Source organism: Musa acuminata, chromosome BXJ2-5 (genome assembly GCF_036884655.1).
Source record: "Musa acuminata AAA Group cultivar baxijiao chromosome BXJ2-5, Cavendish_Baxijiao_AAA, whole genome shotgun sequence".
In the NCBI taxonomy this organism is placed as follows: Eukaryota; Viridiplantae; Streptophyta; class Magnoliopsida; order Zingiberales; family Musaceae; genus Musa; species Musa acuminata.
The window spans coordinates 8,301,811-8,325,695 of record NC_088342.1 but is presented as its reverse complement, the minus strand read 5'-3'; the positions used below and the strand labels follow the sequence as shown (position 1 = coordinate 8,325,695).

The 23,885-nt window shown below is 39.8% G+C and overlaps 4 protein-coding genes and 1 long non-coding RNA gene across 7 annotated transcripts; 3 read left to right on the top strand and 2 right to left on the bottom strand.

Moving 5' to 3' along the window:
* Positions 1-2,026: 2,026 nt before the first annotated feature.
* On the top strand, positions 2,027-6,248 carry LOC103984500 (uncharacterized). The gene is made up of 2 exons (XM_009402007.3): positions 2,027-2,372; positions 5,723-6,248. Exons 1-2 carry the CDS (start codon positions 2,120-2,122, stop codon positions 6,034-6,036), a joined length of 567 nt encoding a protein of 188 aa, XP_009400282.2. The 5' UTR covers positions 2,027-2,119; the 3' UTR covers positions 6,037-6,248.
* A 731-nt stretch (positions 6,249-6,979) lies between these two features.
* On the bottom strand, positions 6,980-9,794 carry LOC103984501 (uncharacterized). Its single transcript, XM_009402008.3, has 4 exons — positions 7,967-9,794; positions 7,667-7,885; positions 7,419-7,538; positions 6,980-7,334 (listed from the first exon to the last, which is right to left on the bottom strand). The coding sequence occupies exons 1-4, from the start codon at positions 9,158-9,160 to the stop codon at positions 7,284-7,286; spliced, it is 1,584 nt and encodes a 527-aa protein (XP_009400283.2). The 5' UTR covers positions 9,161-9,794; the 3' UTR covers positions 6,980-7,283.
* Positions 9,795-10,334: 540 nt separating this feature from the next.
* On the bottom strand, positions 10,335-13,087 carry LOC103984763 (expansin-B16). Its single transcript, XM_009402323.3, has 4 exons — positions 12,679-13,087; positions 11,748-12,054; positions 11,495-11,624; positions 10,335-10,794 (listed from the first exon to the last, which is right to left on the bottom strand). Exons 1-4 carry the CDS (start codon positions 12,848-12,850, stop codon positions 10,600-10,602), a joined length of 804 nt encoding a protein of 267 aa, XP_009400598.2. The 5' UTR covers positions 12,851-13,087; the 3' UTR covers positions 10,335-10,599.
* A 902-nt stretch (positions 13,088-13,989) lies between these two features.
* LOC135612350 (uncharacterized) lies at positions 13,990-17,195 on the top strand. The gene is made up of 2 exons (XR_010486929.1): positions 13,990-14,151; positions 16,837-17,195. It is a non-coding gene; the product is annotated as an uncharacterized LOC135612350 (long non-coding RNA).
* Positions 17,196-18,064: 869 nt separating this feature from the next.
* Positions 18,065-23,722, top strand: LOC103984503 (PH, RCC1 and FYVE domains-containing protein 1). Of its 3 annotated transcripts, XM_009402009.3 has the most exons (8): positions 18,066-18,229; positions 18,644-18,676; positions 18,762-19,126; positions 20,106-20,315; positions 20,401-20,511; positions 21,698-22,066; positions 22,184-22,291; positions 23,129-23,722. In XM_009402009.3, the coding sequence occupies exons 3-8, from the start codon at positions 18,788-18,790 to the stop codon at positions 23,468-23,470; spliced, it is 1,479 nt and encodes a 492-aa protein (XP_009400284.2). In that variant the 5' UTR covers positions 18,066-18,229; positions 18,644-18,676; positions 18,762-18,787; the 3' UTR covers positions 23,471-23,722. The 3 variants fall into 3 exon arrangements, with proteins under 3 accessions (XP_064964599.1, XP_009400284.2, XP_009400286.2); XM_065108527.1 differs by having other exon boundaries at positions 18,065-18,676; XM_009402011.3 differs by lacking the exon at positions 18,644-18,676 and having other exon boundaries at positions 18,148-18,165.
* Positions 23,723-23,885: the final 163 nt, after the last annotated feature.

The following is a 23,885-nucleotide window of genomic DNA, read 5'->3' as shown; positions in this document are numbered from 1 at the left end:
TTGTTGAGATATATGACAAAAGAAATTGATGCATATTTGATGCTTGAATGTTTAAAATCTCATTTAATGTATTTTTACACATAGAATATTAGTCTAAAAGTAATGTATCTCTTATTCACTTACTTTGATCTTATCATATAAGTTTACTCATTAAATATTATAGATTTAAAATCTTATTTGATAATTTTATAAATTTAACTTGGCTCATTTATCAAGAAATATAAATTTAATACTTAAAATATTAATCTAATGTACCTCACCTACTTAAATTGAGAGTTCAAATATTGATCAGTGATACTGCACCTAATCTCTTTACTATTAATTTAGATTCAAATATTAATATCATAGGAGAGGCTCAAATCATAGTCTATTCTAGTAAGATGTCACCATGTATGTACTCTTTGCACTAAACAAAGTGAAAACAAAAGCAGTCCTTTTGACTTCTTTTCCACATCTTTGGTGTAATAAATGAAGGGAAAAGTTATTGGGGAGGAGAACAGCTTAGTATGTTTGCTTTGTCTACTCACAGTACCTAATAAGATATACAAATTTGGAAACACTAGGAGGACATCATAATAAAGCACTTATGACATGTAAATGCACCAAACTATGCAGAGCTCATCTGTTGTGAAACTAAAAAAAAGAGACTAATCCCTATCATAAAGTACTTAATGATATCACTTTAGTACCTAAATTTTCCTTTGGCCAACTTATCCCATGCAAATGCACCAAACCCTGCTGAGCTCATGTGTTACGAAAGCTAACATCAGTGTCCCAACTATCTCAACGTAAAGGTTGTGACACGCATCCATCATTGCTCATTGCAACTATCTTAAATCAAATATATCTTTCTATGGTGGATAAGACAAGTGTTGATAGCTAAACATTAACACTTTTTTTTTTTCTTTACGACTAAAGATATAATTTATCATCAGTCAATCGTCATCCGACATATAATTATTACGTGATACCTATAATAAAAGAAAAAGACGGATGTCACCCTCTATTCGTCGGTCCGCGTGAGTAAGAGTTAAAGTTTGAGTCATGAGTTATCCCTCCCTTTGCGATTAAGAAAAAAAATTTATTTTCAACACAACGAAGGAGGATCATTCAATCATTTCTACACTCATTTATCTCGGGTTACTAAGTTAAGAGTCAAAAAGATTAGGTTGAAAAACCTTTTCTGACCTTAATCATCGTACAAGTGATACTTCGGATAACCCTTTATATACGGATTTAGACCACGTCAATCTAATTAATAATATCAATGACTTATTTCCTCAAATATTTTAAACTAATAAAATAATATAAAGAATAATAATAATAATAATAATAATAATAAAATAAATATTATTATATATAAAAAAATATGATTTACCATATATTTCGTGGGAACAACAATAATTGATTAAAAAAAAAGGTACACTTTTAAGATACTCACTTCTCCATTTTCTTATTATCATCATCCCACATCTTTTCTCTCAAGATTATGAAGCTCATGATGACCAGCGAATGGGACCCATCTGACGTGTCGCGCTCGGTGGGTGACTTTAAACCGATTCTGGAGGGGCTCGGACAGGCGATCACGGAGCGACGTGTTTACGTGCTTACCTGGCTAACTCGTTCACAGAGTTAACGGGCCAACTCGGTCCCGATTCTTCCAGCCCAACTAGACCCGGTTCACGAATAATTCTTCTTATTGGATCATTTCATTAGGGATTTGGGGAAGAAACTGTTGGCTGGAGTTAATTGAAACACTAATTAAGAACCCAATTAAGAACCTGATATGATTACCCGATTCGATCGCTAACCACACTCGACACAATATTCTATATGGCGGTCTATCAGAAACCGTTCATTTCTTACTTCCTATCATCTCGATCGTTCATCTGATGAATTTATCAAGATCAGATGGACGGTTGAGATGATAGGAATGGAGGGATGAACGGTTGTGGAGCACTCTGGTCCTCCGAGTTCGCATTCGTGCGTTTCCTTTATCCATCCGTCCCCCAACCACGAATCCCCTTCACAGCTTTCCTATACGTATTTTGCTGCTCGCCACGCGGATCCGTCCACCGCACAAGCAGCAGCAGCAGCAGCCGCCACTTCGCCTGTGGTTATGGCCGCCACCGTCATCCAGTCGTTCGCGGTACCCTGCCGTAGCCGTGCCGCGGCGCCCGCGTCGGCGCCGAGAGCCTCGGCCTCCTTTTCATCGCCTCTCGGCCGCCGTGCGTTGGGGCTTCTTCCGCAGTTCAGCGGCCTGAGGTGTGCTTCAGTCCCCCTAAAGGTCAAGTTGGCCGCGGTGGCGGCGAGATCGAGGGTCGTCAGGAGGGGATCCGTGGTCTGTGAGGTTCAGGAGACGGCGGTCCAGCGTAATGTTTCTACCTCCTGTTACATTTCTCTTGTTTCTTGTACTGATTTTGTTGGTTCCCCGATGGACTTCTTCCTTAGAGCTTAAATTAACATGTGGTTAGATATGAATAGATCTTCCGTGAGTTTGATCGAGTAAAACCGATATATGTCTATATGTACTTGGAGCCGATTGGGTTAAAAATATGGAAATTCTTCAAGGTATTGTACGTTGAGCAGCTAAATTGACATACTTGGAACTTGCAAGTCAGATATGGCATCACTGAGTTGGAATGTAATGTAATCATGTTGGTATGTCTGCCCTGCTTGAGTGGCTTCTTGTTACTTTTTGCTTAATGGCATAGGATGAGTCTTTCGTTTCTTTTTGTTAGTAGTTTAATCATGTCTTGGATTGCCCTTACGAAATGGCTGGTTATGGAGGATGCAATGAGTTAAATAGGAGAGTTCGCATATGTGTGGTTTATGAAGGTGAGGTTACATCAAGAAGGCTGTTCGCTGGTTCTTTTTGGAAAGTGTCTCCATGAATCATACCTGAGTTTAAGACTATGAACATGATTAGTGACAATTACAATAACTGGGATATTCAATATTTTTTTGAGATTCAAGAAACAAAGAATGAGAGAACTGAGAGAAAGGGAAAGGCCGTTGACATGCGAACTTAAAAGGCTCATTCATTTACTCAAACGTACACAACCATCTAGTCTGATATTCTTTGTATAATACTGTAACATCTGTTACCAATTTGCCTCCTGCAGTTGTTTCATTGAGGTCATGCTGCGTTGCATCAGTGCTGGCTAATTGTATGCAATAGCACTTTGACTCCTTTGTCATTTAGAGAGTAGTAACATTTGGTTCTTCCAACATTAGGATTGGTGGGGTAAAGTAGAACATGTAATATTATTTGGAGACAAGTAACATTTGCTTTCAAATGGAATTTGGTAGGGGCAAGTGGATCATTTAGTACCATTTGGACCATGTGGACAATATAAGTATTAAGACTAGGAGAAGTTTAAGGAGAAATATCTTCTATGATGTTGAAATATATGTTTTACTGATACTGATATTCCACATTAATTAGCACATATGCTTCTATTTTGGCTGTTACTTCGGTCATTCATCTCAGTTTAATCTCGAATTGAAACATCTGAGAGATGGGGTGGTTTTCTGGGGAAAGCATTTCTTATATATTTAAGTGAGGTATTACAACCTACTAGACTTTGGATACTGCTTTAGTCCCAACTTAGGGCGACAACTATTTGGTTTTGTACCTCCAATTCGAGAGAAGATTGATGATGAATTGACTGAATAAAGCAGCAAAGTTTCAGTACTCTTTGTGGCAAATAAACCAGTAGGTATGGTTTTTAAAGCTTTTTAAGAAACCCTGTACGTAAATCCTATTCCATGTTCACTACTTGGAAGAGTTCAGAGTGTTGAGGTTATTATGTTAGATCTAGGTGATAAAGATGCACTTTGAGGCTCAACAGAAATTCGTAGCCATCTCATAGACATACTTATATCATTATCTTACTAGTCTAGTTTTGAGCCACTGGTGAAAGAAACCTACAATTGAGATGTAAATATTACTCATTACTTACGAAAATAATTAAAAATATGTTTTGGCATATTGTTTAAAGTACAAAGTTTTATCAACTCTGAATGCAATAACACATGAAAAAGAAGATGAGAAGGTCACCAATGATAGAAAACATGATTAGCATAGTAAAATTGGAAAAGAAAGAAAGAAACAGAAGCTAAGAGGTAGAGTAACCTAAAAACTATAGTGACATGTTTCGTAGGTATTAGGCTTTTTGAAATAGTTCAGTCCACTCCTAACTTCTATGGTATGCCTCAGCAAATCTTATGATCTACAAGGTCAAATGAGGACTCAGAAAACTCAGCCTTAGTAACTGCAGTGCCTTAGGTACGTTTTCCAATATCTGCCTAATGTACATTATATTGTTTCGTATTTAATGAAATGACATGATAAGACTGTTAAAAGTATATTTCTCCCTCATTCCCATGTAAGGATCCCTATATCTCAAGGTTACACAACTTCTTGTGATGTTACTTCTATGTCTTGTTTTTTTGGGTCCATAAGCAAGAGATAAATGGGGTTTGTGTGGATGCTGGAGCAGCATCCGTTGACAGGAAAAAGTTGTTTTTTTTATTTGATATATCTTCAACATGGATGATTGAATATTATTACAAATGTGTGAGATGGTGGATGGCATGGGGAACTCACTGTTCATACAACTGCGTCTTTTTTCCCTGCTGAAAGATACTGGCTTCATTTGTTGATGTTAATAATCGGACACACACAGGATTCCATCTGGTCTTCTTCTTCAACTGTTGTGTGTAGTGCTTGAAGTGTCTCTTTTGTGCAATGATGCTTTAAAAATATGTATGATCAATTTAACAGTCTACCTTGGAGGTTGATACTTCTATTGATTTTTAGCTTACAACTTTGGTGTGATAGGTTCCTTTTGTTCATAGTGACCAAATGATTCTTTGGCATCATACATCCCATATGCTTCTTTAGGTTTATGGAGTGGTTGACATCTTACATGAAGTGGCTTTAGTGGCATCATTGAAATGTGTTGGTTTGTTTTACTATTGGGAATATGGCATATGAGCTCCATCTTATATTTATCGAATCACTAGCACGTAGCACAATTTAAATTTTCAAAATGCTACATGCTTGTGAATGATGAATGTCCTAAAGAACATCATACACCCAAATTTGCCAAATTTGCTGAGTTGTTGATCTGAGGTTTAATTTTGAACTTGCCCCATTACCTAAAAGGTGTAGGCCTTTGTTTGATGAGGATATGGTATATGAGCTCCTCTCTATTTGTACCCAATACTAGCAAGTACCACAATCCAAAATTTCCAAATACTACATGCTTGTGAACAATGGATTTCCGAAAGAAAATTATACACCCAAATTTGCTGAGTATCTGAGTAATTGATCTGTGATTTAATTTTTGAATTTGCTCCTATTACCTTAAATCTGTAAGCTCTTGTTTGAATTCGAGAAGAACCACTTGCAATTTGACTCGATGCATTTACTTACCTCATCTAGACACTTGAATTGTTCATCTGTATATTCTGGTGACCTCCAAAGAAAGAGAGATCTATTTTTATGATGACGATTCTGCATAAAAAAGACTAATCATTTCTATAAATAACATGCTTTAGTTTCAGAATCTTATGGTTTTACATGATAATAAATATAATGATTTGCCTCTCATGCAAAAAAAAAAAAATTTGTGGACTGATGGCTATACCAATTTTCCCAGTTACTGCTTTTCATGTATCTCTAACCAAACATTATTTGGCTATTGTTCTACAGTTCCAGATGTGACTAAAGCCACATGGCAGTCCCTTGTATTGGACTCCAGTGTTCCAGTTCTCATTGACTTTTGGGCTCCGTGGTGCGGGCCATGTCGAATGATCGAACCAACCGTTGCCAAGTTGGCAAAGGTTTATGAAGGAAAACTGAAGTGCTATAAGCTGAACACTGATGAAAACCCAGATATAGCAACTCAATATGGGATTCGGAGCATCCCAACCATGATGATCTTCAAAAACGGCGAGAAGAAAGACACTGTGATTGGGGCTGTGCCCGAGAGTACTTTGGTCGCATCCATTGAGAAGTTCGTCTAGAGATAAGTGTATTCTCTTCGAAGACTTTAAGAAATCCTTTTGGAGTGTCAGAAGGTTCCTCTTGAGAATCAAGATTACTTTTGCATTTAGCTCCTTAAATGTATTGTGTATATATTAAGTTGTTCTCCTTTTAAGTTATTTAAGATTCATGATGTAAGAATAAGATGTATTTGTTGAAATCTAACTTCCATTATTGAGACTTGTTCCTCCAATCTGTAATGTGGTTGCAGCTTCCTCCCCTTCAAGTTGGTGTTTTGCCATTGGTCCATTTCCCTTCTTGCAAACTAAGTTGTATTCGCCAGGTATGAGAGTAGTATTGTACATTACTAGAACTTAGGTACATCTTATTGATAAGGTTACCGTTCCGTGTTCTCCCAAGCATCAGTGATTTATATAGCCTGGCAGTACTGTACCGTTTTTTATGTAGGGTAATGTTAGGAGAGATCACAAGTTCCGATAAATCATCATCCTAGAACACTATTCTTGCATGAGATTGGCGACGTAAATATTCTTTTAGATGATATAGAACTATCAATTTAAGTTTTGACATTTTATAGAACATGTATATTGGTAGTTCCTATACATATTTTATGTCATCTAACCTAGCAAGGTTAGATCCAGTTTGCATAAGAAGATGAAGATAATAAAAGGGGAGAACGTCAAAGTAACGTTCTATCTAGAAGACGTCTAGACATCTTTCAACACTAAAAATTTACATAGAGAAGATACCATACATTGCAAGGTATATGATGAAGTACATGATTTGCCTTCTTGATCCATAACCGTGTCGATACGATACATACCAAATCATACCAATCCATAAGGTATAATTATATTAGTATGTATCACCCATACCAATCTATTATTAGATGAGTATATACCATCCATATCGAATGGTATATATTATATATTGTAATAAGTTGTTTGAGCACAAAAACTAGTCTGACAACAATAACACACGGAATAGTATGCAGTGCTTAAGATGGTATCACATACATGCGCACAGTAATCATTACCAACAAAGAGAAACTCTTTGGCAACTATGCCATTCACAACAGACAACACTCTTTGGCCACTACCATTAATATTTTTCTACATGCCCAACTATATTTGGAAGCCAAGTGTACATATTTGCACAACTGATAAAGGAGATTTACAACACAACTCTGGTCATCCATAGTCTATGTAGAAATCCAGCAAGGTCACCATGGAAGCATCTTAGTCTTGTGAGATTTAAGAAGGGGTTCCTACTGATCAGCTCGGAAGAAATGCAGCAACTTTAGAGGCATAACTTTTTCCTGCCGCAAATAAAATTGGAATATAGATTAACCTAAAGAGAGCTTAATCTCAAAGAGCACAAACCAGAGAGATGGAGTGCTAACCTGAGATTTTTCAACACAACCAGAAGGGAAATGAAGTCCAGTGGAGCATTTCTCAAGAATTTCAGGATTTTTCATCCATGCCTTGTTTGCCTCAATGGCTTTCAGCTTATAAAGAAACATCTGGAGAGATGGTATGCACAATAAATAGCTGAAAGGATGATGGTCAAATATCTAAGGCAAATAACAAACAGAACTATGATACAAGCATAAGTTCAAAGATTAGTGAGGGAAAGATAGCCGTTTGGAACCTCAGAGAGTGGAATGGTAGGTTTCTCCAATTCTTCTCCTTGAATGGCCACACCAGTGCCCTGGCACTCCAGGCAAAAGATGGAAGAAATTCGATTCTTGAGCGTTGATCTTCCCTTGCGACCTCGAGTTACTTTTGTTTTGTTTCTTTGATCAGCCATTTCTGACTCACATAGAAGGATCCAATGTATGAGGCACGATGCGTGAAATGGATGAAAAGCCTGCATGACATACTGCAGTCATTAGGTGAAAAAAAAAAAATACAGACAAACAACAACGCATATAGCATAAGCAGTACTCACCCCGTTAGTGTTCCGACTGCTGCAAGCTAAATTACCAGTACGACAATTTAGTAGGGTAGCCACATCCTTTCCAGGGAGCATCGGCTGCCCACATATATCACAGATTCTCTCTGCAGCCAAACGTTTCTGTTTTCTCAGCTGTTGCCTAACAACCTTGCTAGATACAAGTCTCTTTTCAAGCTGCTGTGGGTCATCTGCCACAACGATATCCAGACTTGAGCCATCTCCAGAAAGAGACTCAGAACAACCATTCGAACCATCTGAGTAGTCTTCTTGGTCTGAGAATGATTTCCTCTTCCTCTTCCTATGATGCCCAGAATCATCAATCTCAAAGAAAGAACCAGGTGATGTCGGAGTCTCTTCATCTTCCACAGCTCCCTTCCTACCTAAGCCATATGCATAAGGAAAATTAACTATGGCAAAATCACAATTTGCGGATATGTTCAACTCATCACTAAAGTCAGATTCTCCTTGTCCCAACCAAGCACACCATATACTCGTGATCTTACCATGACCTTCCTTGTCTTGTATTCTGTATGCAATCTGCCCAACTCCTAAATGTTTCAGTGCCAAATTTGAAACTTCCCCCTTCAGTAAGACCCCAGGAATAATCAAACTATTTTCTGCCCAGCTGCAAGTAGAAACCATATCTAGGACTGAACAGCTAGATCTCAAAGATGCTTTATGCCCATTGGAAGATAATCTAAGTTTAGCGTCAGAAGAACCACTGGATTTAGAACAATTAATACTATTGTTTCTACCACAGCAATTCCTACTGGGAGAATCCAATGTATTCCTCGAAGTTACTTCATGATCGTTCCCAGAGCTGTTGCTAAGAACCAAAGCCATATCATTTTGACTATCTGAACCTGATAACAGCAGGTTAGGCTCGTTAGAACTGTCAAAGAAAAGAACACCATCATTGAAAGGCCATGGAGTAGCACCGAAAAGAGTCGCTTTGGCAGCTGTGAGGCGTCGAGCATGGAGATTTCCTTGGAGATGATCAAACAGCACGGTGTCGCTGTAACATGGGGTGAGGCAGAGGGTGCAGAAGAAGATTATGCGCTTCCCAACATGTCTCAGCTCCACATATATATGCCCCTTCTGCCGTACTTCCCTTAGAGTAGTTCTTGCCGCCACTTCTCTCAGGTTCACTGCGGCTTCCTTCCTGATTACCAATTGTCTTCCCAACATCTCCAACTCCTTCAAACTAGAAGACCAGTCCGCTTCCTTAGCAACGAATATACCGAAACTTAGGGTCGGACCTTCAGGGAAACGCTAGATCTAGACTTGCGCTTCAGGTCCAATCGAACATATCCAGAGAAAGCAACAAAACGCAGGTATTCGAACATTTCCTGCCATTTATTCAAAAGAAACCCCTAGAATTCGTTCAACGACTCCAAAATCCGCTCGGATCTCATACATGCGCTCGAGCGGAGGCCAGCAAATCAATCGAAGACCAAATTTTGGGGCAAACCCTACGGAACACAATCGGTAACCTAAAAACCCTTAATTTTGAAAGACACAGCGCGGATGGCTATTACATACACTGGGATCCCGTCGAGCTCGCCGTTTCTTCGCTAGAACCATTTCTAAGGCGCGGAAGAAAGCGAAGAACTCACCGGCCTCCGCCATCTCCATTCGAATTTCCAAAATATTTTTTCGGGAAATGACAAAGGAGAGCTGAAACCAAACCTTGGAAGTGCTCGAATACTCTCGGCGCTCTAAGGCGAAGCAAGAAGGATGCACAAGGGAAGAAAAGGAGATGGAGCTTCGGGCTTCGAGGAGATGCCGCAACGATTCCTCTTCTCCGTCGGTAAGGCACGCAGCCACCCACCAATTCCAACCAGATGAGTCACAACTCTATCTTTGAACAGAAAATAGAATTATATTTCATCTCCGCGTCAGCTACCCGTTCCGGTTATCTGCCTTACTATTGGAGCGAGATGGATCCATCAGTGGGTCCCATGTAACTCTCCTTCCTTGGAAACGTGGGTAACGTGTCATTGGGCGGTGGAATTACTGCCCATACGCAATGTGTTGCGTGTTCCACTCGATGGCTTTAAATGTCAGCGCAAAGAGGCAGAAGCAGGAAAGTGAGTGTACGTGGCTTGCTCTGGTTGGCGGTTGTCCTAGCCATCACGGTTCCGGAGGGGCATTTAACACAGCAAGCACCTTCTCGTGTTATAATGTCGGTAATGATTAGCATAACACATCACAGATGCATGAGAGGTTCCATCTTTTATCCAAGAAGTCAAGTCTCGGGTTCCTCGCAGTGTGAAGTCTGCCATCAAATTGTCCCACCACCGGAGACGATGGCCCCTTTGTTCAAAGATCCACCATGTGCGAATGAGCAGCACAGTCGACAGACAAGAATGTAAAAGCCTGTGATTCCCACTTGTGAAAGTAAGCCACAGCCTCAAGAGTCAACTGAATGTAAGGTACTGAAACATCACCTTTGAGAGGACTTTTAGGATCCCATTCATATCTTAAAGATGGGGTCCTTACAAGCACACACAGACATCAAACAAGTTAAGGCGCTCTCTCTCCCCTTCGGAGAGGGCTACTATGACATGTACACAGAGACGATAAGAGATCTTGCAGAAAGACCACCGAGCTCGTGTTCTCTTCGATCAAAGGAAGTTAAGTCGAGAGGTGTAGGTGACATCGGGAGACCAGTTACTTGGAATCACATCCCGGGCAGAGAAGGTCTTTTGGGTGGTTAATGTGGTAAGCTTCACCGAGAAGGGCCCCTGCAGAGGCCCCCCATTGAAACACCAATTGCCTCCCCATATGTGCTTCATCTCGAGCCATTCCACAGAATTTGCCTGCAAGAGAGAATACACAAGATTAAGACCAACAATGTTGACTTTCTTCAATCTGGACCCCTTCACTTTTGTCCATGGATGCACTTGAACTTACTAGGCATAGTCTCATAGATCACATTGAGTTCTGAGTCAACACAGAGGATGGAGAGAGATTAGGAGGATGGAGAACAAAGAAGCTTTAGTTGATATTAGAACTTGGCTTGAGTGCATTCCACATCAAAAGCAGCAACAGGACTTCCTTTAAGTTTGACTCTGACTTCTGGGACTCGTTTTAAGCTCTGATGACTTGTAATCAAGTAATGTAAGTCCACATGACACACTTTTTAATACAAGAGAGTCCTACTTGCAGATGGGAAAACACCATATCTAATAGTTGCTGAAAAATTTGCCTAGTGAGAGGAAAGGTCACAGTTACCATTTTGTTTGAAGAGAATTGGCAGACTGACTTGTGGCAGACAGCAACCAGACACTGGGACAGGTCTTAAGGCATTACTGTTCATCCATTAAGGAGGCTAAGTGTGCAGTCAACTGAAGAAAAGCACGACATTCTAAAGCAATGCTGAGCTTTCATCCAAGTATTTTAGCCACAGACAGCTTGTAGATGATATAACAAATCTGCCAGTTCTTGGAGAAGCAGCTTCAAACAACTACAGGATGGATAGATAGCAACAATACATAGCAGTAAGGTAAGAAACTGTACTTGTTTTATATGCATGGCTCCAATATCTCCATCATCATCCTCAAACTCCACGAGAAGCGAAAGCCAATAGTTTGTGGATCCTTCGTTTACATGAAAGGCAATGTTCTTCCCTGGATACTTGCACGGTGTCCTGGAGAGAGAGAGAGAGAGAGAGAGAGAGAGAGAGAGAGAGAAGAATATACTCAGGCAGAGCGTATATGAAGTCTTTACCGCAAACCAAGCGCTGAGTAGAGTAAGACATTCTGGTGAATACCTGCGGAACACGACGGAGATCTCGCCGCGATCACGAATCTGGCCGGCCTCGCCGGCAACGGCCATGCGGCCGAAGGCGGCGCCACTGAGGTCGAAGTGGGTTCGGCCGGACGCACAGTACCCGCCGGGGCACTCGTCGGTGACGATGACGGTGACGGCGCGGCGGGAGCAGATGGCCGGGTCGAGGCAGCGAACCTTGTAGCAGGCGCCGCACCCCTGCCCGCCCTTGAACAGCACGGGGCTCACCGCCCCCACCCGTGCCCGCAGCGGCCGGATATCCACCAGCGACCCGTACCCGCACGCCCCACCTGCCAACAGCGAGTCACAACCCAGTGTTACTCCCCCACATCACAAAGAAAACCTCTGCTCGCTGCTTTGTTTCAGACCATGTTGCGTGCCTTTTCAGTAGCAATTCCCTATAATATATTGGATCGACCTCAATTGGCTGATTGATATGCTCTGCTCTCTTTCGGCGTTTCCTCGTCTGTGCACTTTTCTAGTGTCTGCCACTCCCACAAATCTGAAGTATTTTCCTCTTCGATAAAAGCAGATCAAAATGGCCGTGGGATCGTATTATACTTCTCTTTTCACCCTCATCTTTGACTACCAAATGCAGTGAGATGCGTGCATATATCAAGTTGGACGAACCGTCCAAACCCAAAGGAGAGTGACCGAGCTGACTCCACATGCGTCGCTCCACCTTCACTAGCCACACCTCACCCGACACGCATCAAGCGACGGCGAGAAAGCCGCAGACTCCTGCAGGTCTCGCCATGCTCCACTGCTCGCAAGCCCGCGACGGTAGAGACGTCGACGACCACACACCGATGCCAACACCCAGCCATCTGACCTTAATCTAACGGCTGACATGCATGCAACAAAAACACTAGCTTCCCTAGCCGGTAACCATGGACACAGGTAGGTGAACTTACCGTCGCTGCCGTCGCCGTCGGGGCTGCCATACCAGGTCGCGGTCGCCGGGTGCCAATGCGGGTCGAAGACGGGGTGTGAGTCACCGTAGTCGAACCAGAAGACAAAGAACGAAAAGAAGAAGAGGATAAGAAGAACGCAGGAGGAGAAAGGAGAGAAGAAGCTAGAAGCCATTGTTCTACTCTGAGTGCAGTGTGGGGCTCGTTTATATAGACCAGGGGAGCTCGTTTGCTCTTTCCTTATAATAATACTTGCTCTCCCTAACCACTGATGCCAGTCCAAACCTAGCTTCCTATACAGGGGAGCGTACAAGCTTTGGAAGTCACACTGCAGAAAGGGAGTAATTTTATGAACAGCTCCGTTTGGGGTTAATTACTGCCTCGTCGAGAACAGGGTCAGATACGTGCATTCCTTCCCCTCTTTCCCAGCATGACACCTTTGTTACACCTCTTCGTCATGGTTCTAATCTTAAAGAAGGCAGAAGGATTCAGGAACGCATGTTAGTTGAAGGGTCAATTCCCATCAAGCTTTATTGAATGTGAGCTTACCGAATTAAAGGTCATGTGACGGCTATGTCTGCTTTCCAACCGTTATTTAGGGCTCTACTAATTGCGGGTCTCACGGAGGAATTAGGCGCCGCGTGTCTCGTCGGGGACTTGATGGTAATTGCGGCATGGGGTGCAGCGACGACAAAGTACTCCGAGAATAGCCTGAAGTTGGGGGATAGTTTCTGAAATACCACCGGCGCCTCGTGATTCGGGAAGATTGGTCAGGATTTACCGCAAACAACGCAATTAAAAGGCGAAGGCTGATACCGAGTGGCGTTCGTCGCCGGTGGCGTTAGGGCACACGGGAGTCAGCGTTTGCGTCTGTTTGGGAACAGCGTGAGCCAAATCTCTCCGTTCCATGGATAATGGCTGTTAAAACCGTCCGATGGCCACACTCAACTCCTGCCATATCAGAGTTAGTAGAAAAGTAACCATCAGATTGAAGGGTGAAATCATGAAATTGATTTCATCTAAGTTCAGAGTTAAGTTCAAATTGTATAGTGTCAAAATTACAAATATAACACTTTTATTGTTAGGTGACAACGATAGCAGACCAAGTTTTCTTGAATTTCCACGTTTATTCGAGTTGTTTAAATCAATTTAGATTATTTTAATTGGATTTGAGATGACTTTAAATACAGAATTATGTAATCATTAATAAATATAAATATTAATACAAGAAATCTGTCTTTTGTTTTCTCCCAACGACCCTATGTTAGTGGGCTGACTAACTGATCTCCTTTCTTCCGGTACCGTGCGCTTGTCCCGTGCCAAACCGTTAGGTTTCTCCGAGTCTCTCTCTCTCTCTCTCAGTCTCTCTCCCGCTGTCCCTTAATCTGGCGGCGATCGGCAAGCAACTCCAGATTATGCATTTCCCTTTATCGATTCCACGCTCGGTCTTCTCGTTCCCTTCTTTTCCGGTTCTTGGTGAGTCTTCTTGGACTTCTGTTTTCGTGAGAATTTTGATGCCGCGATCTTGTCCTTACTCGAAGGACACTTTCATGGCTTGATCTCCGTTATTGCATTAGACTTGGCAACGAATAGAAATTCAAAGTAGGTTTTCCTGCTCCGTGGTCACTACATGTGGTGATATGAGCCTCAATCTTGAGTGTTCAGATTGAGACCTTGTGGAGAAACTAGGTATCGCGACTGCATATTTCGATCGTGTAATACGAGGTTAGTGTTTGGCAATGACAAATTGGGCCGTTTGTAATTGAGATGCTATGATTTGACGGGGGTCCGTTGTTACATTCGGATGGGCTTAATCGCCTCAGCATTGGCCTTAGTTGTTGTTTGGCAGTACAACAACATTTGCCCTAGCTGTTATCCTTTCTATGTTATATCTCTGATTTTGTCACACTTGGTCATCAAATCATATGTTTCAGGCGGCATGATTAATGAGTTTTAGTCAGAGAGTTTGCCGCATGATTCGTGGTGACTTTTGTTTGTTTTACTAGCTTGTGATGCTGATTCTGATGTTGCGTTTTGCATGCTAATGTTGTTCATTATTTTAATTTTTCTTAGGCAATTCTTTTAACCTGTCCTGGTTTCTAGAGGTATTGGCACTCGAGAGTTCCTGTAAATCGAGTGCAAGATATGTATCCAGTTATGCAGTTTCACACGGATTCCCAATGATGAGCCAAATAATGGATAAGTGTAGACGCTTAGACACTATACTCTTTTAGTAGAAGGAAAAATATAGTGTCATATAAAGATATCACACATACGGCTTATTATAAGTAATATCAAACTGGGTATTTATATCTAGCATGAGGTTACTTTTCATATGACTACCTCAAGTCAGAGTCATAAAACAGCATCCTTAATGCCTTATGTGTAACTTGCCTTAGCATAGGACATAGAAATTTAAGGTTAATTCATGATTTAACAATTAGAAATCAAGTTTTTATTCTGATTGTGCCTGGCAATGATTTTCTCGTGAAGAAATATTGATATCGTCATTGAGCCGAAGAATTAAATTACTTGCTTGCAATGACTTGTTTATGCTGGGTTTATAAGGTGAGCGATTATTTTTTCTTGGAGATAATATATCTATTGACAAGTCAAGAATGTTTGGCATATAGGTTGTGGACGATTAAGGATGACAATAGGAGAATCATTTGTGTTGATGTTAGAATATTATTGTGGTTATATGGACCGGCGATTATACAATGGTTAAGGGTATCAGTGGCCATTGACCAACTAACACCTCCACATAAGATGCCACAACACAATTAACATACTACATGACGAAGCCAAAGCATATCCAAATTTGTATGATGTTGCCTAATGTGTTTATACACAAATAAGACATTTTTCTAGATCTTGCTGGAATAAATTACTTAATTATATTTTATGAAGAGTCTTTGTAATATTTTATAACTCAAAGGATATCAAATATTCTGAGTAGCATATGGTTTATTGACTATTGCAATAACTGGAGTTACCTTCCGCAGTTTTTCTCAAGCACATTTCTGATTGACAGGTGAGATGACATACTCCACTTTTCTAAAACTAGTGTTTGCCACGGCTGTCTGGTGCATTGCCTATGCTGTAGTTGCAGTTCTAATGTCTGTTTGATTCTTCAATTCTGATTATTCCTTCTCCTTGAACTAGTAAATTTCAGGCATATATAATGGTTTTTCACAATTATTATGAAGGTGGCACCTGCAAAAAGGTTATTACTTGGTATTTTATTATTTGGCATTGTTGCAAATGCTCATTAAGTGCTTACAATTAAAGAATATTATAATGATATCCAGGAATAATATTTGATGGTATCACATTTTATTTTATCTACTTCGTGGTAAATCTTGTTGGTAATAGATGAGCATTCAAAGAACATTGCACCCATAAAGTACATTTTGTTTCAATAGTATTTGTGGCTGCAGTGAGTTTAAAATTTCACTCATTATTACTTTTTGACCATATATCGTACCCATTATTCATGAAATGCATGACATACTTCATCTGTTGAAGTGAAACTTGACATAGCTCAAATTGTACATGGTAACTTGGAATATGTTTAAATGTAAAAAAATTGCTCCCATTAGAATATGAATATATACCAACCTGATAGAACAAAAACCCCATGTGAACAAGGGGTTTTCAAGCCATAAGTTTGTCATATACTAACTTTTTTTATGATCAATATACTATAAAAGGGAAATCCTAGTGCATAAGGATCCCACCAATTCGGGATCTAGGATCAATGCCTATGGTCTGTCTTATGCAAGTTTGGAAGTTGTTTCCGTCGCTGAACCTGTTCATCCATGTTGCCAAGAAGCATCCTTAGTTTGGCTCCAAGATGCACCCTCAGTGATCGATTTCTATGATAAGCATATATTAGTTAATTTTAAAGTTGGTATTGTAACCTTTTGCTCTTTGCTAATAAAGGACATACAGGTGGATGTTATTACCATCACACTGTTATTTGTACTAATCTAAATGATATGCTAAAGATATTAGTGTGTATATTTGACTATTACCTACTTTGCTTATTCTGTTTCCTTTGATCACGACAAAATTCTGAGCAATGCATAAAGAAAGACTCGTGATCTTTTTGAGTTTATTGTTTGTCCATAGATCAATAACTTGTAATCTGGCCCACAGGTATTAATGTCAGTGAATATATCAGCACAAGTTAAACTTCTGGATTGAAGATTGGTTGAAGTTGGAGTTAAGCCTTTGAAAGGGAAACACTTTATCCTGGTATTGCTTGATTGTTGAAATAATAGTCTCATTGATTTGAGATCCTTTTTTATCTCTCTGTAATATGTGCATCTAACATTTAAAACTTGATGATTATGGCCTCTTTAGGAGTTAGTGTAAATCCATATTCTATCGTTCTTATAAATTTTAAAATGTAATAAAAGTTATAAAGCTGATGCTTGTACATATCTCCAAAGCATGCACAAATAGAAGGATATGATGTAAATAAGCCATTAAATTATTTTTATTGGTTCAATGAACTTTTGGATTCTTTTCTGGATATTGGTTTCAATGCTTAATTTTTGTGTGATTTATTTTAGGCTTCTACTTGTTGTTTTTTATTTGAAGGATCCAGGCTCCTGATTCAGATAAATAAACTTTACATCGGATCATTTTTCTTTGGAAGTAGTTCCACCTAAAGAATCGTCTCCCATTGATACATTGTTGTTTTTGGTATCAAGAAATAATTTACAATTTTCACAGTATAGATGTCTTTCATAAGTATCTTGTATTCTGTGGGCCTTGAATATGTTAAATCAGCCTCTAAACAGGTGTTCTATGGATGTCTTTTGTAAGTCATATAATCCATCTGTAAGTCATATATATAATCCAGGTGTTCTTGATTGAGACACTGCTCCAACAGATTATTTTCATGATCACAATTGCATTGCTATAGTTGAAATTATGAATCATTGTGAAAGTTGTTCTGATTTGAATATATTATTGTTTAGATTAACTTAATTAACCAATAAAAAAAAATTCCATTATTTTCAGGCCTCTACCGAAGCCTTCCCCTCGCTTTGCCTTTTCACAAGGATCGGTTAGTCGTATCCCGCGCGTCGCGCTGCTGTTGGTTCGTCGCGCCATGATGGCCGTGACAAGCTTCAGTTGTGCCGTCCAGCGCAGAGGTGACTAGGCTCCCTGCGCACACCGACCATCGGACGCCACATACCTTCGTTGCCAATGACTTGAGGAGTAAGCACTAAAATCTTGTTCCAGTAAGTTCCAAAGACTGTGGTGGACGGTCCGCACGTCGCGATCAGCTTGCCCCGCCAAACGGACGGCTCCGATGGCTCCTCGCCCGTCCTTTACGATTTTTTCTTAAAAATGACCGGGTGGAAATCTTCGTCATCGTTCGCTCTCTCACACTCACTTTCTCTGCCCTCTTTTTCTTTTCTTTCCTCTTACTGATTTCGGTGGAAAGAACGGAGGAGCGAAAAAAAGGCGGAGGTCGGTAAAAGGGGCGATTCTTTCTCCGTTTCCTCCTCCTTCCACTCTCTTCAATGCCTTCCTTGTGCGTATTTTATATCAGTTCTCTGACTCGAATTCGTGTGAGATTGTTTCTTCTAGTTTGTTCCTTGATCGCCCTTCTTTGAGCATTTTTCTCTTTGATTCGGCTCCGATTAGTGTCGATTTGCTTCGATCTGGTGTTGTTCTGCTTGAGTTCTCGAGGGTTATCACGTTTGGGTTGGGGAATTAAGGGTTGGTTTGCGGCTGTTGGTGTCTACCGAAACTTCTGATGCTTCTTTTCCTTGCTTTATCGCCACGATCTGCGAACGTCAATTTCGCTTGCTTGATTTCGTATATGCTCCTTCCGTCGGACGTTTTCTTAATCTTTTACTCCTTGTTTCGTTACTCGCAATTATTGGTCCCGAAAACCGTATTTTTCTGCTTGGAATCGGTTCTAGATGATTTTGTCTTCTTGTAGCATCCAATAAGCGCGTGAAGGAAGGTATCTTTGGTAAGAATTGGCGATTCATAATCAGTGCTGGATATCTTGTTGTAATACAATTCGAAGAGAGGTTAGGGTTCTGTTTTGGGTTCAGGGGATCAAGAAAGAGAGGTATTTTCAATGGCCGACCGCAGTCGTGCCTTCTGTATCGAAGAGCTGCCTGCGCATTTAATTCTGGAGATATTGAGCTGTGGGCGTCTAGGTGCTGTCGACCTTGCGTGCTTGGAGACAACTTGTCGAATGTTTAGTGGTGCTCATGGGCTTCTTCCCAACAAATTCCGGTCCATGGTTGAGTTTGCTGCATTCCACATTTGTATGACACACACTATATTTGGTTCTCTCCCACAGAGTGCACGTACAGACCTTCTTGGTCGCTGTCATGGGAATTGGAAGAAGGTTCTGAGGTTCTTGCAGTCTGTGGAGCAGTCTTCCTGCAGTGTCGAGACGTCAGCAGGCAACGTATGACTTCTGTTGATACATAAATTCATCTTGTCTCATAAATTGCTGTTGCTATTATGTGATCAAATTATATACTTGACTGGGATTAGTATACATGTTGAACAACTTGTAAGGCAAATAAGGCTGTTGAATTTTGAAGTGCTGTTGCTAAGTTGTTATACTCTTGAAGACTAGTAAATTGGGCTATGCCAACTTTAATAGAACTCTCGATAATTCATTGACATTTTGTCTTCCATTTGGCATAATAATGCTTGTAGAGACTAAGTCACTCCTTTTTATCCTATATAAACATATTTAGCCTTTGAATTAATTGGTTAACTGTGTTAGCTATATTGGTATTTGCCCATTTTCCCATTGAGATCAACCATAACTTAACTGGATCAGTGTTGATTTCAGTGGACTTCTGTGATCGAAGTGGTCCTGACACCTACCAGTCAATCAGGCTATATCCAACTTGCTCCAGTTGATTTAGCTGATTCACCAATCTTACGATCTCAGTCAATTTTTTGATAATTTCAAAGGGCTTAACCTGCAAGCTAATTGACCTTTATGGATGATTTGAACTGTTGGTAAAAATCTTGGGCCGATTCTGGCTGACATCTTGTCGAACCAATATGGTATCGGTATAGCTGGTGTTATACTGACTTGCACCAGTAAGAGGTGAATTATTCTTCAGCTCTGATGTTTGTGCATTGGCCTTTGTGTGGGCCATGAATGCCCAAACCTCGAGCTTGATATTAGAAATCCAAGTTATGACCTTTGTGATGATTTCTTTGTCATAAGACTTGCAGTATTTTAACTTCAATGCTTTCCATATACGAGACTTGCACCATTTTATCTCCAATGTTTTTCATGTATAAGAGGGTTCTTTCTGAGAGAAAGTTTGCTATATATGTTATAGTTTGTTAGTTTTGTGCCTTCTGAATAAGCACATCAGATCTGCGTCACCTTTTCGTTCAAATGCATTTTCAATATGCAGATGCAGGTAACCACAGGAAGATATCATACACTCTTGATTCATGACTCGTCTGTGTACTCTTGTGGATCCAGTTTGTGTGGGGTACTTGGTCATGGTCAAGATACAACTCAGTGTGCTGCATTCAGCCGCATTAATTTTCCATCTGCTTCTCATGTCATCCATATCTCAGCTTCTCACAACCATGCAGCATTTGTAACGCAAACTGGAGAGGTAGTCACTCCATGCAATTGATGAACTTACAATAATTATTATTTATGTTTTACTTTATGACCAGACTTTGTTGTTTCTTTTTTAGGTGTTCACTTGTGGTGATAATTCATCATTTTGTTGTGGTCATGGAGAAGTGGGCCGCACCATATTTAGGCCTATTCGCATTGAGGCACTGAAGGGGATACCCTGCAAGCAGGTACATTTCCACTCACCATCATAAAAGTGTCCAAATGTATTGCTATAGATGGGGACATGGTAGTCCACACCTCCCATTTCCAATACTGAAAGATATCTTGTGTTGTGGTCAAATAAGAAGTTCTCTTGCTCTATTTTGTAAGCCACTAAGGTAGTTATAACCAGAATATGTTGAGGAAAACCTAGTATATGAACAATAATAGTTTGTAGGTTAGTGAGGTGAGATAATACTGGGAACTCAGTATTTATTTGACATTATGAAATTACATTTTTGTCATATGTTTACTTTTGTGACTTGCTGAGAAATGGATCCTAATGCTGTTGGTCAATAAGGAAATGAATTGTTATCTTGGAATGGATATATCCTGTGTGCATCATGACAATTTGACTAATGAAGAACAAAGGACATTCTCCAAAATGAACAATTTGGGATGTGCTTTGACCGTTTTTAGCATAGGAATGTGTTGTAGGCTTTAGAGTACCTGCCAAGTCTTTTAAGGATTGGGATTAATGAATGTTCAACTTCATGCAGATTATAGAAATGGATTTAATTGTAAAATAAAAATGTAAATAGAAATAGGAAAAAGAGAAGATAGGAGCTTAGACAGACTGTTTAATTCAGCATATTAAATAGTAGCAATAACAGATATGGAGCCTTATAGCCAGTTGTTGACAATTGATTGAGAAACAAAAACAAAAAAGGAGGTAAAAACTGCCTATTGGATGGCAGCTATTAATGTAAGCATAATTCCATTTTTACAGTACTGCAACTCAAAGGAAAGTTGAGCAAAATCTTTGGTTGATTAAGTGCCTTGATGCCAAAGACTTGCTCTTAGTTTTCAATTACACTGTTGGGAAATTCTGATAAAATTTTGGGATTACAAGTTCTTAATTGGCGTATTTTTATTGAGAATTTCTGCTGCCATTGTTTTACATCCAAGTCCAAGTTGTCACTATATGTATGTATGTGTGTGTGTGTGTGTTTATATATATATATGTGTGTGTGTGTGTTTATGCCTGCATACGAGTTCTTGTGAGGAATTTGCTTCCTATTGAATTTTAGTGTGTCATTTGCTCTGTAACCAGGAGTGTTCCCAAATATTTTATTGGATGTTTAAAAGAATACCTAATCGTGTGATCAAATGGACTATTCTTTTATGAAATTGTTCATTAATTTGTTTTTTCAGGTTGCCACTGGGTTGAGTTTTACAGTGATTCTTACAATGCAAGGCCAAGTTTACACATGTGGGAGCAACACACATGGCCAACTTGGTCATGGTGATACTGTTGACAGGCCAACTCCTAGGAATATTGAATATTTTGAGGGGCTGGGACATGTAGTGCAGATATCTGCTGGTGCAAGTTATACTTTTGCTGTCACTTATGATGGAAGAATTCATTCATTTGGTTCCTGTAACAACTTTTGCCTTGGCCATGGGGATCAACATGATGAACTTGTTCCACGTGTCATCCAGTCATTTAGGAGGAGGAATATTCATATACTACGTGTGTCTGCTGGAGATGAGCATGCAGTGGCACTTGATTCAAGTGGATATGTATGTCTCATTTCTAAATTTTGATAATTGTTGGATTGTAATTCAATGGTGCAGGTTCCTCACTACTTCCATTGATCCCTGAGAATGTTTTTTTCATAAAAATAAATATTTTTACAGGTATATACATGGGGTAGAGGCTACTGCGGCGCCCTAGGCCATGGGGATGAGAATGATAAGACTAGTCCAGAATTGTTGGCCACTCTGAAGGGTCACCTCGCTGTGCAGGTTCTATATATTTGCTTCTTTCCATTCCAGCTATGTTGTAGCAATAGATATCCAAACCTATATGCAAGGAATACTGAGGAGAATATGTTGTTGTCTCAATTGTCAATGTTCGTATACTCAGTAGTAGTTAGAAAGGAACCAATGAAATAGTTGAAAATTTAATAGTATATATCAATTGTCGTGCCCAATATCCTAATAATTGAGCCTTCAAAGCAAACAGTCACTTGATTGTGTCTCAAGGTAAAGTCATCCTGCCAGTGACTTAATGTTTCTGATTACAATTTTTATTTTTGATTTTGTTGTATCATTTATACTTATTAAATTCTGACTCACAGTTTAGAATAAATTTGAAGACTATGCCATGATTTAGCTATTAAAACTGAGATTAATAAAATGTCATGTTTATGGCATACAATTGGTTATTGAACCACCAAATCGCTACTCTGATTTCACAAATTGATTTGGATTTACATTCAGTGAGCATGTCTATCACATCTGTTAAATTTATCATGGATCATGAACATCTGTTTTGGGCATCACTCTAGCACTTCTCTATTACGAATATCTGTCAGTAATCGAGTGATCTATTTGCTATTTTGTTTTCTTTTTTGCTTTAGCTCTTTCATAACAGTATGCAAAAATATTTTTGGAGTGGAATGTACTGAACTCTTCATGTGCCCTTCTAAAACTAATAGCTATAGCAAACCAGACATTAGGCACTAGGATATGAAGCCTGATTGAGTTGCTTACCCAGTATTTCACATTTTGGAGTTTATGTGCTTTTTTCGGCAGTAAAACTAGTTTAGTGACAGTTTTGTTGGCCACTAACACGTGCAGGTGTGTGCAAGGAAAAGAAAAACTTTTGTGCTCACAGATGAAGGTTCAGTTTTCGCCTTTGGGTGGATGGGTTTTGGTAGTTTAGGATTTTCTGATCGAGGAAGCTCTGACAAGGTTATGAAGCCACGAGTCCTCGATAGCTTGAAATCCCACCATGTAACCCAAATCAGCACTGGACTCTACCACACTGTTGGAGTTACTAATAGAGGTCTAGTATTTGGCTTCGGGGACAACGAGAGGGCACAGCTTGGCCATGAAAAGATGCGAGGTTGCTTAAAGCCAACAGAAATAGTTGTTCAGAGGACAATGGATGATATAGCGATTGCAGCACAAAGTGGGTGAAGAGTTTCTTCTCTACGAGGTGCCTATATTCTTACATTTGTTTATCATCTCAATGCATTTTGTTTAGCTTATAACGGAATTGTTCTTTCCTCATAGTATTGTGTCTTAGTCTCTGAATAGTTTGATTGAAGTGTCAAATGTAGAGGTGTCATGGACTATAATAATGTAGTTTGTCAGGGTCCATGTTAAATCATGCGTAAGCAAGTGCAAAATTTGGTATCAGAAATGTAAACCAGTTGTTTTGGCTGTTGATTTGTTATGCGTTATTGGATTGACTGCACGGTGGATTACTCCATCTTGGTGTGTGTATAACATTTTGTGACATGCAAATCCTTAAATGTTCATCCCACAGTATTAGATACAATATTATTGCATGTAATTTTATGTGAGAACTACCATCTTTTTTGTTGAATAT